This window comes from Mytilus californianus, unplaced genomic scaffold (genome assembly GCF_021869535.1).
Source record: "Mytilus californianus isolate M0D057914Y unplaced genomic scaffold, xbMytCali1.0.p SCAF_5, whole genome shotgun sequence".
Lineage (NCBI taxonomy): Eukaryota > Metazoa > Mollusca > Bivalvia > Mytilida > Mytilidae > Mytilus > Mytilus californianus.
In genome coordinates, this window is record NW_026262701.1 from 8728560 (window position 1) to 8743618 (window position 15059).

Genomic DNA, 15059 nt, shown 5'->3' on the forward strand with positions numbered 1-15059 from the left:
CCCTGTAAGAACAAAGGAGTTGGGATGTAATTGTAAAAATCAACCTATCGAGTGAGTTGTCTTCATATGTTGTGATTGCATACGTTTTAATACTGTGTCATAAGTCTTCGACATATATTTTGAAATGTCAAAATATTAAAAGACTCACATTAGGGTCTTCATGAATATTATAAATCCACTCTGTATAAATTTCCTATATCAAATAAGTATATAAATCACAAATTTTCTGAGAGCTCCAAAACACAACAACACAATATAAGGGGAGATAATCACTTGTATTATAGGTATCAATTACAATTAATATTACATTAAATATAGTAAGCATCACATAGTACAATATAGTAATTCATGAGTACAATTCATACAATTCAAAACAAATGAAAGAGCATGATATTAATTAATATATTTTTACAATCTTGAAGTATAACACATATATATACACATTCAAAAATTACGAATTCTTTCGGCAATACATAAATACTTCTAAAAATTATTAAGTTTTTTTTTATATAACCAACAGATAACAATTCTATAAGTTTAGATACTGATAGATTTCTCCAGTAATAAGGTTTTATATACTTCATACGAATATCTTTTTATCTAATACATTCCAAAATAAAATGATATTCATCCTCAAAGAATTATTACTTAAACCATTGTTGTGACGTCAGCCTGTTCATTTGCCGTGGATTCTTTTTCTAGAATCAAAGCTTCCTAAATCTGTCGCTGAAATAGACTCACCAATAGAATACCAGTAACACGCTGTTTGAACTCAGCTATAAAGCATCTTCATTTAAAACATTTTGTGTCACCCATACATTACTTAGGCCATAATTACATAATAAATCTCTTATTCTACATGACCAATTCATTACTTTTTACATAGCTAGCCTTCAGCATTTCTGCGTAAAAAATTTCAAGAATACGATTTTCAGTTTTTAACAATTTACACCAATATTTCATCATTTTACAATAACCTCTCTACATACAATGGAACTCTACCATTTCAAAATACACCATGTTATTTGTAGAACTCTTTTGTACTTTCAAATTCTCTTAAAAAATATAAATAAAGAGTTACAATGGCAATTGCTTTATGATATCCCTACACCTCACTACCATAATTCAATATGCTTGAAACATATTAGTAAAAATACCATTTTAATTTAACATCATACCAAGATATATATAAATTCATCACATAACTCAATATACTCCCCATTGATGAACCATTTTTCTTCTGGTTTGATAACACCTCTGTTTCTAAGAGAAAAAAATCCTAGTTTTCACCATATTTATATGCAAATAATATCCTTCAGAACATATATGAACAACATCTATCCTTTTTTGAAGATCATTTATATTTTAGCAGAAAATAACAGTATCGTCATCATACATTAATAAAAAAGATTGGGCATTCTCATGTCATATGATTGACAACCCTGTTTTATTCATTCTATTTCAATGTCATTGACATAAAAAGAATATAAGAAGGTGATATGTAATCTCCTTGCATTAGATCAATGTCACAGTGAAAAAACTGTGACAAATCACCCTTATGCTTAACACATAATTGTTTTGTCGAAAGAAAACCTTTTTTCATATTGTACGAGGATAAAGGCCATGTTTACCAACTCCCTCCGTAGAGGATATTCATAGAGAAAAGGGGAGAGTTTGCTTTAATTATACACTTATGCTCTAACGAAAAAGAACGGACCAATTATCTTCAAATATAAGTACTTTTAGCGAAAATAAAAATAGCAAAGCCCATTTGTGCGGCAAATATTAAATTCTATGTTGATGCAAAATGCAAACAAACAAATAATTTAATAAAAGTTTATATATCGTATAGAAAAACATGATGTTAAACAATAATTCTTCTGTGAATAAAAATTGCACACAATTTATTTTTTATCATTGAGTAACCATAATCGTTATGATAGGAACATATTTGATAAAATATCCTTAATCGTCATCAAAATAAAAATGTTTAAGGTTTGATATATATCTCTGTTTGGTGTTGCAAATAGTATAAAAGACTACCGATATCTGATCTCCGAGAATAGATTAGAAATTGTCTAAGTTTGATTTTAACAGGAAGATAAATATTCTCTTTTATGATTACTTTATAAACATATCTTGAATATGATAAGCACTGATCAAATCATCATTAAACCATCAAACCATTTAACCAGTGTGATTGGTTTTCCAAAACTGTTTTAGTTCCGGAATACGCTGGCTACAAAAACGAATAAATGTTATTAATTTCGTTAAACTTTTTCAAATCCAAAACTGTTCACATTTACATTTCTACATTAGCCAGGAAGCAACCTCTCATTTCCAGGTCAGAATGGAACATCCAGTGGCTCCTATTTTTTTCAAATTGTAATGTAATCTTTTTGAAATAATATATCTTCAACATGAATAAAGCACAACATTAAACAATAGTTACATTATATAAATAGACCATGTCAGTTTTCTACATCTTACATAAAAAATAATAAATATCTTTTTTTTAAACCAAAATCAGGTTTACGATTGCATTTCTTTGGTTTAAAAAAAGCAATTTGTAACTATATTTTATACTTACGCGACTGCGTGTTTTAAATCTTAATATTTATGTATCGGTTACAATAGTGATGGAAACAACGGGCATTGTTTAGTTAGTTGAACGAGGTATATACATTTTGAAACCAGATCTTTTAATGTTTAGTTTTATGATTTTTTTTTATTTAATGAAAGAAACAAAATAAGCATACTTAGTACGTAGAAGTCTTTTAAATTGACACGTTAACTCCTTAAACTGTATTTCGATAAAGAAATTATATAAAGGTAGGTCATAGTTTTTTATTGATGTTAGTATCTTTTAACTCGATTAAGAAGATACAATTCCAGCCCACAAACAAAAAATCCGAAGAATGTGCTTGAATTGTAGATATACTAAACCTGATAACCATTTGAAAATAAATCGAAGTTGGAGCGTGAGGAATTCATTCGAGTCCAATGTGACATAACACTTCTATGTGCATCTTTTCTCAACGTTAGCTTTATATAGTTTGTCATTCTCTTTTTGAGGAAATAACAAAAATTATGAATAAGTTTAGCAGAAACTATGAAAGAGCTGCCATCAAAAACAAATTATCAAAATAATTAAACCATTTACATGTATTTTAAGTAACCTGACTTGAGGCAAGCACATACATATGTGGCCGATTTGATATAGATTTATAGATCTCAACCTCGCCATTTTAATCTCAATCAGTCGATTTTACAAAATTTCGCAAAATAACATACAATCAGTTTGATGAAATGTTTGAGAAGTAATATACATAGATTACACTATGTTTTCTAAAGCAACAAGTTATAATTCTTCATAATAATTGCCATACATATATGCCATATATATTTACAAGCAATGTGACGATACTACAACGTAAAAACATTTATTGGAAAATGTATTGCGTATTCGAACAATGTAGAAAAACATACATTTATATATATGTAGGACTCGGAGGTGCGATTCGGACGCTGAAGTGCGATGATCACTATGAAGTGCGATGGTCTGCGCCGAAGTGCGATGGTCCGTTCGCTGATGTGCGAAGGTCTTTATGAAGCGAGATAACTATGCCATTATCGCACTTCAGCGTCCAACCATCGCACATCAGCATGATCAAAAACGCACTTCAGCGTCCAATCATCGCACATCAGCGTGACCATCGCGGTTTGGAGTACCATCGCGGTTCAGAGTCTTACATATATATCCATTGGATCACTAGTGAAGGTAATACACAGCTGAAAACACATTTTATATATTACGCACAATATTTTAAGACAATGTATACAGATTATTCAAACATTGAATAGCATGATAAACATGATAAACAATCTTTGGAAGTCTTCAATAAGCTTGTTCATAGGGGCCGCCGGACAGTCATGCTTTCTATTCTCTGTTTACTAGACTACACATTTTGTACATTTGTTAGATTTTTGAATTTGAGTTCGAACTATTGATACAATGAGCCGAGATCCTTAAGGCATATCTCTACAAACAAAAGCTATGTTTTACATAGCCATTTGAGTCGACTGGTTTAAAACGCTAAATACAGTGATAGCAGTATTGCCGTTAATGTCTGGACACTTTTTGCTTGAATTTCAGTGAGGATAAATCATGCATTTGTGGGTGCTCACATCGTTTTGGTGAATTCAAGACAAAAACAGTAAATGAAAATTGATAACCTTATCTCACAACCAATCGACTTTTCAGTTGAAAAAATAAATCGTACAGTTGTCGAAATAAAATGCGTCTCTAATGGGTTTGCGGCCTGACTGCTTGAAGAGTTGGCTAACTGGGTGATATGGCTTCTTTGTATTATCTCTGTAGTGCCCAATAAGGCTCTTTTGGAAGACAGACAGATTTTAATGGAATTCAGATGTTCAGAACTGTCAATGAGCAGTATGAATTATTGTACTAATTAAAAGATGTTGGTTTATTGTTTTCCTTATCTATAATATTAATATTCTGTCCATATAATACAACAGTTGACCGATTGATTGGTGGTTGCTTTAATCCGCCTCAACACAAACAGACTATATCGCGGCGAAATATAAGAAAACAGTCTGTCGGTGGTAAATACTCAAATTACGAATCAGAAAAAATAATTATATTATTTACATAGAGATACATCGTCCGCTTTAAATTAGCAATATTATCCATGTCAATATTTCTTCAAGCGTCACAATGTTATTTTTAGATTGTATATGATTTTGAAAGAAATATTGTAAATCAGTTTACTGTTTTTATGGCGTCTAAAACCGAGTTACTTTTAGCTTTACTTTTGATTTAGTTTTCAATTGCCGTCGCAAGCAAGTCCAAAAATCTATCATCATCATTCAAACAGTCTGCATAACTCAAATAGGTTTCTTCTACTATCAATTCCATTATCCGGATTGGTAATTGTTTGTATGGAATATCTTCCATTAAGATAATAATTATAATGTTTTTCCTTTCACGTGAACAAATTCCCTCCATGCGAGCAATGTTAAATTCATAATTACACCAATCAGACTTAAGAAATTCACGTGTTATTAAACAAATGGTCTTTCTGCTATGGTGAATACCATTTATAATATTTTCGGCAATTTCATTCCCTGGTATAAAATCTCGATGGTGAATACATAATCTCTTTCCCTTTTTATTTTCTAATTCTATCAAACGATTTATTACAAATTGTCGATCCTTGTCGGCATATGAGATAAATGCATCAAATGTATAATTCTGTATGACATGGAGTGGCTCGTAACCTCCAAAATATTGTCTTTTAAACATATGAAACGAATACTTTAGCCTAATTCTATATCTATAAACAATAGCTCCGAAAATCATTCCAAGTGATAGAAATAGAAATAAACCAGCTCCTATAATCAATCCAACTTTAGAACTGCACTTTTTCTGTAAGCTTAACAGCACATCTTTGACATATATCAGTTCTCGTTTACTATTCTTGCAAGTTACATTTGAATACGATCCCATTCGTTTTCGATGTTTTTTATACCAGAGAAGAAAAGAGAGAGAGTCGCAAGAGCATTCAAAAGGATTGTGCATCATTTTAATTTGTATATTTTGTGACGTTATTTTGTCAAGCTTTTCCATCGCCTTATCTGATAGGAAAGTAATCTGGTTATAGGACAAATCTACAACATTAAGCTTCCACAGATGAGAAATCGTAACATTCCAGTCAGTCAGAAGATTATGGCTGATATCAAGAGTTTTAATATTTGGAACATGAGCGAAAAAATTTTTTGGTAATGTAGTTATCCGATTTGAAGATATATTCAGAATTTTTAACTTCAACTGCTTTTCAAATAGTTCGCCGTTTTCAAATGTTTTCATGGCATCTCCAAGTAAATTTCCCTGTATGAATAGTTCTTCTAGATTAATGAACCCAATGAAAAAATGTGCGTAGATGTTTAAACACATGTTTTCAGAAAGATCTAAAATCTTAACGTTTGTAACATTACAAACTGGTCCCTGAAAATACTGAAAATTATTTCCACGTAAAGAAATGTATTCTAACGTATCATTGCTCATCCAGTTTGGAATGATTATATCACCGAGGTTAGAACTTTCAAAATAAATATATTTTGTATTTGGTGGAATCATATTGACAAAGGAGATTCGGGGATCAAATGTACAGTTGGGAGGTGGGTATGGTTGGATATCTGCAGCCGTTAGATGTGGATACGACTGGATATCTCGAGTCCTTGGATGTTTGACAGAATCCACAAAGTTTGCATCATCGGAAGAATATGTTTCAGCTATCAAACCGAATTCGTCGGATTCATAAGAGACCTGACGTTGTTGTGAAGATACGCCTCCATTTTGTTTTTGTAACATACAAGATTGTTTATTGGATTTTCGGTCTGATAAACATTGAATTGTATCTGTGAAATCATTACAAACAAACCATCCAGAGTGTACTTGTTGCGACTGGGTTTGGTCTTGAGAACTCAGAAATAAGGAATTAATACCTGTTAGTGTGAGAATTCCGTCTACTTTATATTTGTCTAACCGTAATCGGTTGCCCATAAGACTCAGTACCCTTAAAGTTTTCGGTAAGTAAGTCGGCGCTAGATCCTCTGTCATCTCAAGTCTATTCCCATCCAAATATAATTCAGTTAGATTTGTGTCTTTAAGTGGTTTGATGTCATCAACGAAAAGAATAGTACTGAATCCGTATGGACAATAGATTTGATTTGCCTTCAAGACTTTGATATCTGTATTTGGTAAATCTTGTGTTATATTACGAAAACCACAAAATCCTAACATCGAATTGAATGATATATCTAAACTTCTTAGATCTTTCCATTTAATGAAATGTCTAAAGCAGTTATTTGAGATAAATTTTCAAAATAGTTTTCCGTGATGGTTTCAATTCCGAGATTTGGCAGCATTAGATTATTGATAGATAACGCCTGCAGATTTTTCATTTCTGAAAATACTTTTCCAAATGATGTGGTCAAGAAGCCATCAATAACTAAGGTACGGAGAGATTTTAAGTGTTTAAAAACTTCCTCAGGATACACGGGTTCAGTTGTGTCATATCCATTCTGACCGATATTTAGATCGGTTAAACTTTGCAGATTATTGAAGACATTTCGTTGGAATACCGTTCTGTTGTAACTCAGTAGGTTCTGGTGAAGATCTAAAACCCGAAGCCTTCTAGAATTTGCAAAGGGCTGACGTCCGAATGAATTGATCTTATTCACTGACATATCTAAATGAATAACTGATTCCGGTAACTTTCTACCGTCCAATACCGAGTGAAAATTATTATTACTCAAATCAATTTGTTGAAGAGTTTTTAACTCTGATAATGAATAGTTTTCAGATCTATTGATTTTATTAAACGAAAGGTCCAAAATAAGTAGTTGATCAGGTAACAAATAAGCGTCTGGGATATATTCAAAATTATTGTGGCTAAAGTTAATTGTTCTGACGGTTTCATATAAACTGAAATTTGGGTATCTGTTTAATCCATTATTTGCACAATTTATAACTATTCGATTGCAGTCACATTCTGCACAAGTTTTTGTCATATTATCATCAGACAAACTGCTTACCGGCAGTAATAGTAATCCTAACAAACTTATATTCCATAATACAGACATCCTACTTCACAACAATTTCAAGATGTTTGAATTACTGCCTTGTTTAGAAAGGGACACTAGTATAAACAAAGTTTAAACAAAAAATCTTGAATTCTAATAACATAACAATGTATTATGTTATGTATGCTAGCGGGATCCAGTAAATTCAACCGATTATTGAGAAAAGACAGAACAAGACTATCAGGTGCTGATGTATACTCCCTAAACTAATCTAACCAATGGTTTAAAGCTGAAAAATACAAATTAAATTACAATTGTACAATGTGTTGAACAATTGTTATTGTTAACAAAATTTCAAATTTAAATACTAGCACAGTCTGATGAATCCGAGATCAAGTTAATTTCAAGCACTAGCAACCAGAATTTAGATTTAAAGACCAAACAGGTTTTAACCCTCAATCAAATAGATTATAGAAATTTGAAAAACTATTTTGAAAGAAATGGAAAACTTATTTCAATCTCATTTTGAAAGCAAGAGTAATACTTTTCAGATAGATTCGATTGCGCTCATTCATTCAAGCACTTTTAAACTGCGGGTAATACGCATTTAATTGTCCGCGTCGTAGTAAAGGTCAGTTTATACAAAGTGCGGATCCAGAAAAGTATTAAAACATGAGATTTCGAGATACAATACAAAATGACATTTTTCATTCAAATTTCACATGATTAGTAAAAGTAAACTCGTAGTAGCCAATAGTCAATTGTCGTTCATTTTGTCGATTGGACAAACTCTCATGGACAGGTTGACATTTTGTCGATTGGACAAACTCTCATGGACAGGTTGACATTTTGTCGATTGGACAAACTCTCATGGACAGGTTGACATTTTGTCGATTGGACAAACTCTCATGGACAGGTTTACATTTTGTCGATTGGACAAACTCTCATGGACAGGTTTACATTTTGTCGATTGGACAAACTCTCATGGACAGGTTTACATTTTGTTTTTGAAAATTTTTATGCAAATTTAGTCTAGCGTCAGAATTGTAGTGGTCTCAACCTGTTTCAAGCGTGACATAATGACAGAAACACAATCTGCAATTTAGTTGTCTTGAAGGCTGAGATTTGAACTCCTTGACCTGTATTTTGATAAAGAAATTATATAAATATAGGTCACAGTAGTTTACCAATGTTTAGATTAAATCGATTAAAAAAAACATAAATCAAGGTAGCAAATAAAATATATAAATCAAGGTAGCAAATAAAATATAAGTTTAAATTGTCGGTATACCGTAGCTGACACACAGTTGAAATAAATTGAGTTTGGTACGTGTGTAATTTTTTGTCGCATCCAATGTATATAGCATCCTTTTAGCCAATGTGACATAAAACTTCTTTGTGCATCGTTCTCAAAGTTAGCTTTATATAAAGGAGGAAATGGTGACATTCCTGTGAATATCAATTTTGTTTCTTTTATTTGATATTGATATGGTACAGTGATACGTCCAAATTATGGAAATTATTTCATTTACCTTGGAAGACAAACCTATAATTGTCAATTTACTTAGGACTATACTATACTAACCCTAACCATAGTCAGAGATGTCAGGTAGCAATAACGATGCTAGCCAGTGATTTCGTAACGAATCCTAGTCAGAGATGTCAGGTAGCAATAACGATGCTAGCCAGTGATTTCGTAACGAATCCTAGTCAGAGATGTCAGGTAGCAATAACGATGCTAGCCAGTGATTTCGTAACGAATCCTAGTCAGAGATGTCAGGTCGCAATAACAATGCTAGCCAGTGATTTCGTAACGAATCCTAGTCAGAGATGTCAGGTAGCAATAACGATGCTAGCCAGTGATTTCGTAACGAATCCTAGTCAGAGATGTCAGGTCGCAATAACGATGCTAGCCAGTGATTTCGTAACGAATTGAATGGAATTACCAGACGAACAAATTTACAGGACTTAATTGTAATCTAAGATATATGGCAGAATTGACTTTGATAGGAGAAATATTTTTATATAAAATGTATACATACTAACAAAACTAATTTTCTTCTTTTTTGTAATGAATTCATACTGTTAAGATATATAATACGTGACATGTACAGCGACCAAAAAAGCACAAATAACCACGACCAAACGACACAAATAAATAAAAGACATGATCTCGAAGTCAATATACAATCTTTACTAAACAATCTACAAGTGCATAATAAATTTGTCATTCTTGTAACTGTTCCGAGTACATAACAAATATTGTGAATAAGTTTAGCAGAAACTATCAAAGGATCCAACATAACACCAAAATTATTCATATAACCCAAATAACATCATTATCATGCTTTACACCCAGTCTACCATAAAACCATGCAAAACAGTCTACAAGGGGGGTCATCAGATTTAATTGAAACTTTGTGTGCTTAAACAACATTATGAAAGAAGTCCATAAAACAAATATTTCAGCTGGTTCCCATGCCTTTCAGTTAGGAGATGCTGTAATGTACCGGGAACCAGTTTCCCCAGTTGGAGGCAGTATTTTTCTATGAAAATGACCAATTTCAACACCCTGAAACTTATGAATGCAGAAAACAACGAGATAAAGAACGATGATTTATTGAATAATAAAGTGTTGAAGCTTTATTAACTCATCAGTACTTGAATTTACGAGAAACAGTTTGTGGATAATTCCCAAGGAGATAATCCAGTAAAAAAAATATTTTCAGAAAATCATAAAAAGTACGTATTTTTAAAACTAGCCTTTGGTCCATTAAAAATATAAAGATAACTCCCTATGTTTTATTAATTGGGATACTTAATTATGCATTTTAGCTAGTAAACTTGTTGGGGTCTCATTGTAGTACATTCTAAAATTCTAATCTAAAAATGCCTAAATTTACATTTTCTCTCAATAAATCAATGAATTTAAGAAAGATATTCTTTAGATAATTTTGGAAATGTAAGTGTTTCTTTTTCAAGAGCACTATAACATTTAACAAAATAAGTCAAAGTAACGATGACCATAGTTCAATTACAATTTATGATGCCATAAATATTGAATTTCAATGATACAAAGGGAGATAATCCAGTAAAAATGCATTTTTTTTTAAATCTTAAAATCACATTTTTGTAAACTTACCAGCTCTCTGTCCATTAAAATATAAACATATCTCTATTTTAAGTGACAGAGTTAAGAACGCATTTTAGCATATACGATTGGTTGACTCTTGTTTTAGTACTTTTTAGAATTTTCCTTTGATAATGTCCAAATTTACAATTTTTCTTACAGAATCAATGAATTTTAAATATCAATCTGTAGATAATTTTGGAAATATATAAATTTTATTTTTTTTAAACCTACGGAAGCGTATTAGGGCCATCCTTTTTTATTTATTTTTTTTCAAATTGTCGACATTAATCTTGGAATTATCAACTTTAATCTTGGAATTTCCAGCTTTAATCTTGGAATTATCAACTTTAATCTTGGAATTATCAACTTTAATCTTGGAATTTCTAACTTTAATCTTGGAATTATCAACTTTAATCTTGGAATTATCAACATTAAACTTGTCCAACTTTGATATTGATGATTCCAAGATTAAAGTTGATAACTCCAAGTTTAAAGTTGGAAATTCCAAGATTAAAGTTGATTTTTTTTGGTAGTGGTGTGCTATGTTTGTCTAAAACAATATACCTATTTTTATATTATATTAACTAATATTTGGTACCTTTATTTATGTATAAAAATTATGACCCGCCATGACATTTCCAGGCTTATGGAGGTAGAACGTCATTGTTAGAAAAATTATAAACATGGTAAATATCGAGATTCAATAGAATACGTATTTGTGAAGAAGAAATTAACACTTTCCTTGGCTTCTTTTTTGCGGACGCCGAACTACACATCATATATAAGTTCTGAAGAAGTTTTACGTCATCGTTTGAAGTGAAAAATATTTGATTCTACATTTTAAATTGATACAAAAAAATATTTTCTGCTCTATAGATTTTTTGCATAAATGGAGTCTGAAATTTATCCATGATAAATGCACCGTATCAAATGCATATAAAATAACACAAACTTATAAACTGTTACGCGTCGCATACTATATGTTCGGTGTGAGCCAATGCTCCGTGTTGAAGGCCGTACCTTGACCTATAATGGTTTACTTTTATAAATTGTTACTTGGATGGAGAGTTGTCTCATTGGCACACATACCACATCTTCCTATATCTATATAGAGACACGCATAATAAATCTAAATTAAAAGACAAATTTAAAGAAAGGAATTCTTAAAGCTTACTTTGACAAATTTTAAACTAACTTCATTTTAACAAGTTTAAATTATATGTTCTAAAATAGAGCTACAAAAAATCAAAATTCTCTGCTCTATAGATTTTCTTTCATTAATGGAGTCTGAAATATATCCATAATAAATGCACCGTATTAATTCATATATGAGAACACCTACTTTTAAACTGTTAATCGTCGCATACTATGTATAGAGACATGCATGATAAATCTAAATTAAAAGACAATTTAAAAAAAGGACTTCTTATGGCTTACTTTGACAAATTTTAAACTAACCTCGTTTCAACAAGTTTGAATTACATGTTCTATAATAGAGCTAAGAATTGTTTGTATTGCAGTAAAGGACAAGGTACGATAAGGCCTGTTTTTGGCCCCCCTATTTCCTCATTTTTCAAATTCTGTTTTGGAAAGCTACTTATTATGTTAAAATATTCCCTGAGATTTGAAGTTTGTTTGGATGAACTTCAAAACCACTAATTTTAGCAACTGGGTGAGGTGAGGGGGGTAAACTTTCTGTTATTATTCAAACATTGTAATTATTATTCACTTTGCAGGTGTTCCGTACAACTAATTTTTAGTTTTTTAGTGCCTGCGCCAACGTGACCCAGGAATTTTTTTATTCCAATGTCATGAGAATTGTTTTTGCTGTCTAAATCGCCATAATTTTCCCCGGGTCACGTAGGCGCACGCTATTAAATCTTAAGAAACAATCGCCAAAAATCGTACTTTTTCCTTCTTTTGGCTTTTTTTATGCCTTTTTACCCCCCTCACCTCACCTATTTTCTGAAATTAATGGTTTTGAAGTTCATCCAAACAAACTTCAAACCTAATGGAATATTTTAACGTGATAAGTAGCTTTCCAAAACAAAATTTAAAAAATGAGAAAATGGGGGGGGCCAAAAACGGGCCTTATCGTACCTTGTCCTTTAATTCTTTGAATTTTATTCAAATACGCTATTGAACATTACTAAGCGCCAATAAATACAATGATTTTGTATTTTATAAATAAGTGCCTTCAATAAATAAAAGTCGTCATTTTCATACCGGTACATTCGAAATGACTCGTTTCATTGCTATTACAACAAATATGTCATAATAACATGACAGAGAGTTTTGTTTCGAATATTCTAGATAAATATACAAATAGCAAATTTTAGACAATGTACCCTCTTTAGCCTGGAAGTAGCTAGTCACATATAGTTAACCTCGTTTTTTCTCACAATGACGTTCTACCTCCATAAGTCTGGATATGTCATGGCTAGTCACATATATGTAATAAAATATATACAAAGAATGACCTTTACTTGTGTACAATATTTTAATTTAAACCATTGTGGTGACGTCAGCCTATTCATTTACCGTGGATTCTTTTTCTAGAATCAACGCTTCCTAAATCTGCCGCTGAAATTGACTCACCAAATTATATTCAATTGTTTCCTTTGTGTGCCTAATTTCATTAAGTTTGAATAGGCTAATTTACTGATTTCTGTTCACTAATGGAATTAATTTAAAAACTTACCTTTAATTTTTGTAATTTTTATATGCCTTCACTGGGAATCGAACCCTTCCTTGAAATCTGTTATGTGTGACTGACATCCATACACCGACGAAACCTCTCGGCTACCAATGGGTTACACTATAGATGTTTATTATATATATTTAAATGAACATCTGATATACATCGGTTCATCGGACACACAGGGCTTGTACCTTTATATAGACACAATAGGCAGTCGTATAGTATGAGTTGGTAGCCGCGAGGTTAGCATGGTTAAAATCAATGAGTTAAAGATCGGGATTTGTCGGTTTAGGTTCGAATCCCTGTATTCTCTTTGTTGTACCAATTCTTAAGTTATCCTAGTTTTTTTCTAATTTTGCAAGTTATAGTGGATATTTTTGTAATAATAGCGAGTTTTACCGGTTTTTTTTTTTATTATTATTGGCTATTTCACATGTTTGAAACAAAAATGATTACATTCTATTTGTCAATTTTTGTTTTATAAATATAGTATGATTTCATTTGTTTTACTACATAATTTTACAAAGGTTTGTTCGCAAATTCCTATGCGAGAAAATCGTGATGTGCCTAGAGTGCTAGAAAAATTTCGATAACATACTTATTATATATACTTTATATATGCTTTTTGGTCGGGTTGTTGTCTCTTTGGCACGTTCCCCATTTCCATTTTCAATTTTATTAGAAATAATTTCGAATATGTCTTATTTTGTATAAACAGATAATATTCATATGCCTGGTAATATAAAATTCTTTAAAGGTAGAAGTGTTATATTTGTATTTTGTTAACCAATTAATTTAGATCTGAGATTTATCAATGCATCGTTGGACACGATAACATGGTTATTTAAGCTCACTTACAATACCTTCTAATTAAGAAAAGGCTTTAATTTTGAAAAGAAATTAACACAATAGTTTAAGTTATAGATACAATGGATAAGCGTAGATTCATGAAAAACAAACCATTCGCCCTCCGGGCTCATGGTTTCTTTTTCAAGAATCCACGCTTATCCATTGTATCTATATAACTTAAACCATTGTCATGACGTCAGCCTATTCATTTACCGTGGATTCTTTTTCTAGAATCAACGCTTTCTAAATCTGTCGCTGAAATGGATTAACCAAATTATATTCAGTTGTTTTCTTTGTGTGCCTAATTTCATTAAGTTTGAATTAGCTAATTTACTGATTTCTGTTCACTACTGGAATTAATTTAAAAACTTACCTTTAATTTTTGTGTAATTTTTTATATGCCTTCACTGGGAATCTAACCCGTCCTTGAAATCTGTTATGTGTGACTGACATTAACATATCGACGAAACCTCTCGGCTACCAATTGGTTAGAATTAAATGTGTATTTTATATATATAAATAAAAATATGTTACACCCCAGTTCTATTGTTATACTTCCTAGTTTCTATTTCTGAAACAAGTGTAAATTGAATAGATATATTGTTACGAATAACAATGGATTTTGACCACAGGGTGTGACGAGCGGGGTTTCTGGAAACCCCTGCTTTTACATCCCGAAAACGCAGTCCATTGTTGTTCATAACAATATAAATTGGGTTTTTTTAATAGCATGAACATAAGAGTTCACTACAAGTTGTTTCAAGACAT

The 15059-nt window shown here is 31.4% G+C and overlaps 1 protein-coding gene across 1 annotated transcript; it reads right to left on the minus strand.

The window, feature by feature from the left end:
- Positions 1-256: 256 nt before the first annotated feature.
- Positions 257-14783, minus strand: LOC127700408 (toll-like receptor 4). Its single transcript, XM_052203854.1, has 2 exons — positions 14665-14783; positions 257-7897 (listed from the first exon to the last, which is right to left on the minus strand). The coding sequence occupies exon 2, from the start codon at positions 6824-6826 to the stop codon at positions 4841-4843; it is 1986 nt and encodes a 661-aa protein (XP_052059814.1). The 5' UTR covers positions 6827-7897; positions 14665-14783; the 3' UTR covers positions 257-4840.
- Between the last annotated feature and the right edge of the window lie 276 nt (positions 14784-15059).

Bases quoted from the DNA above. Each gene is read 5' to 3' on its own strand.
- LOC127700408 (XM_052203854.1), bottom strand. From the start codon at position 6,826: ATGTTAGGATTTTGTGGTTTTCGTAATATAACACAAGATTTACCAAAT.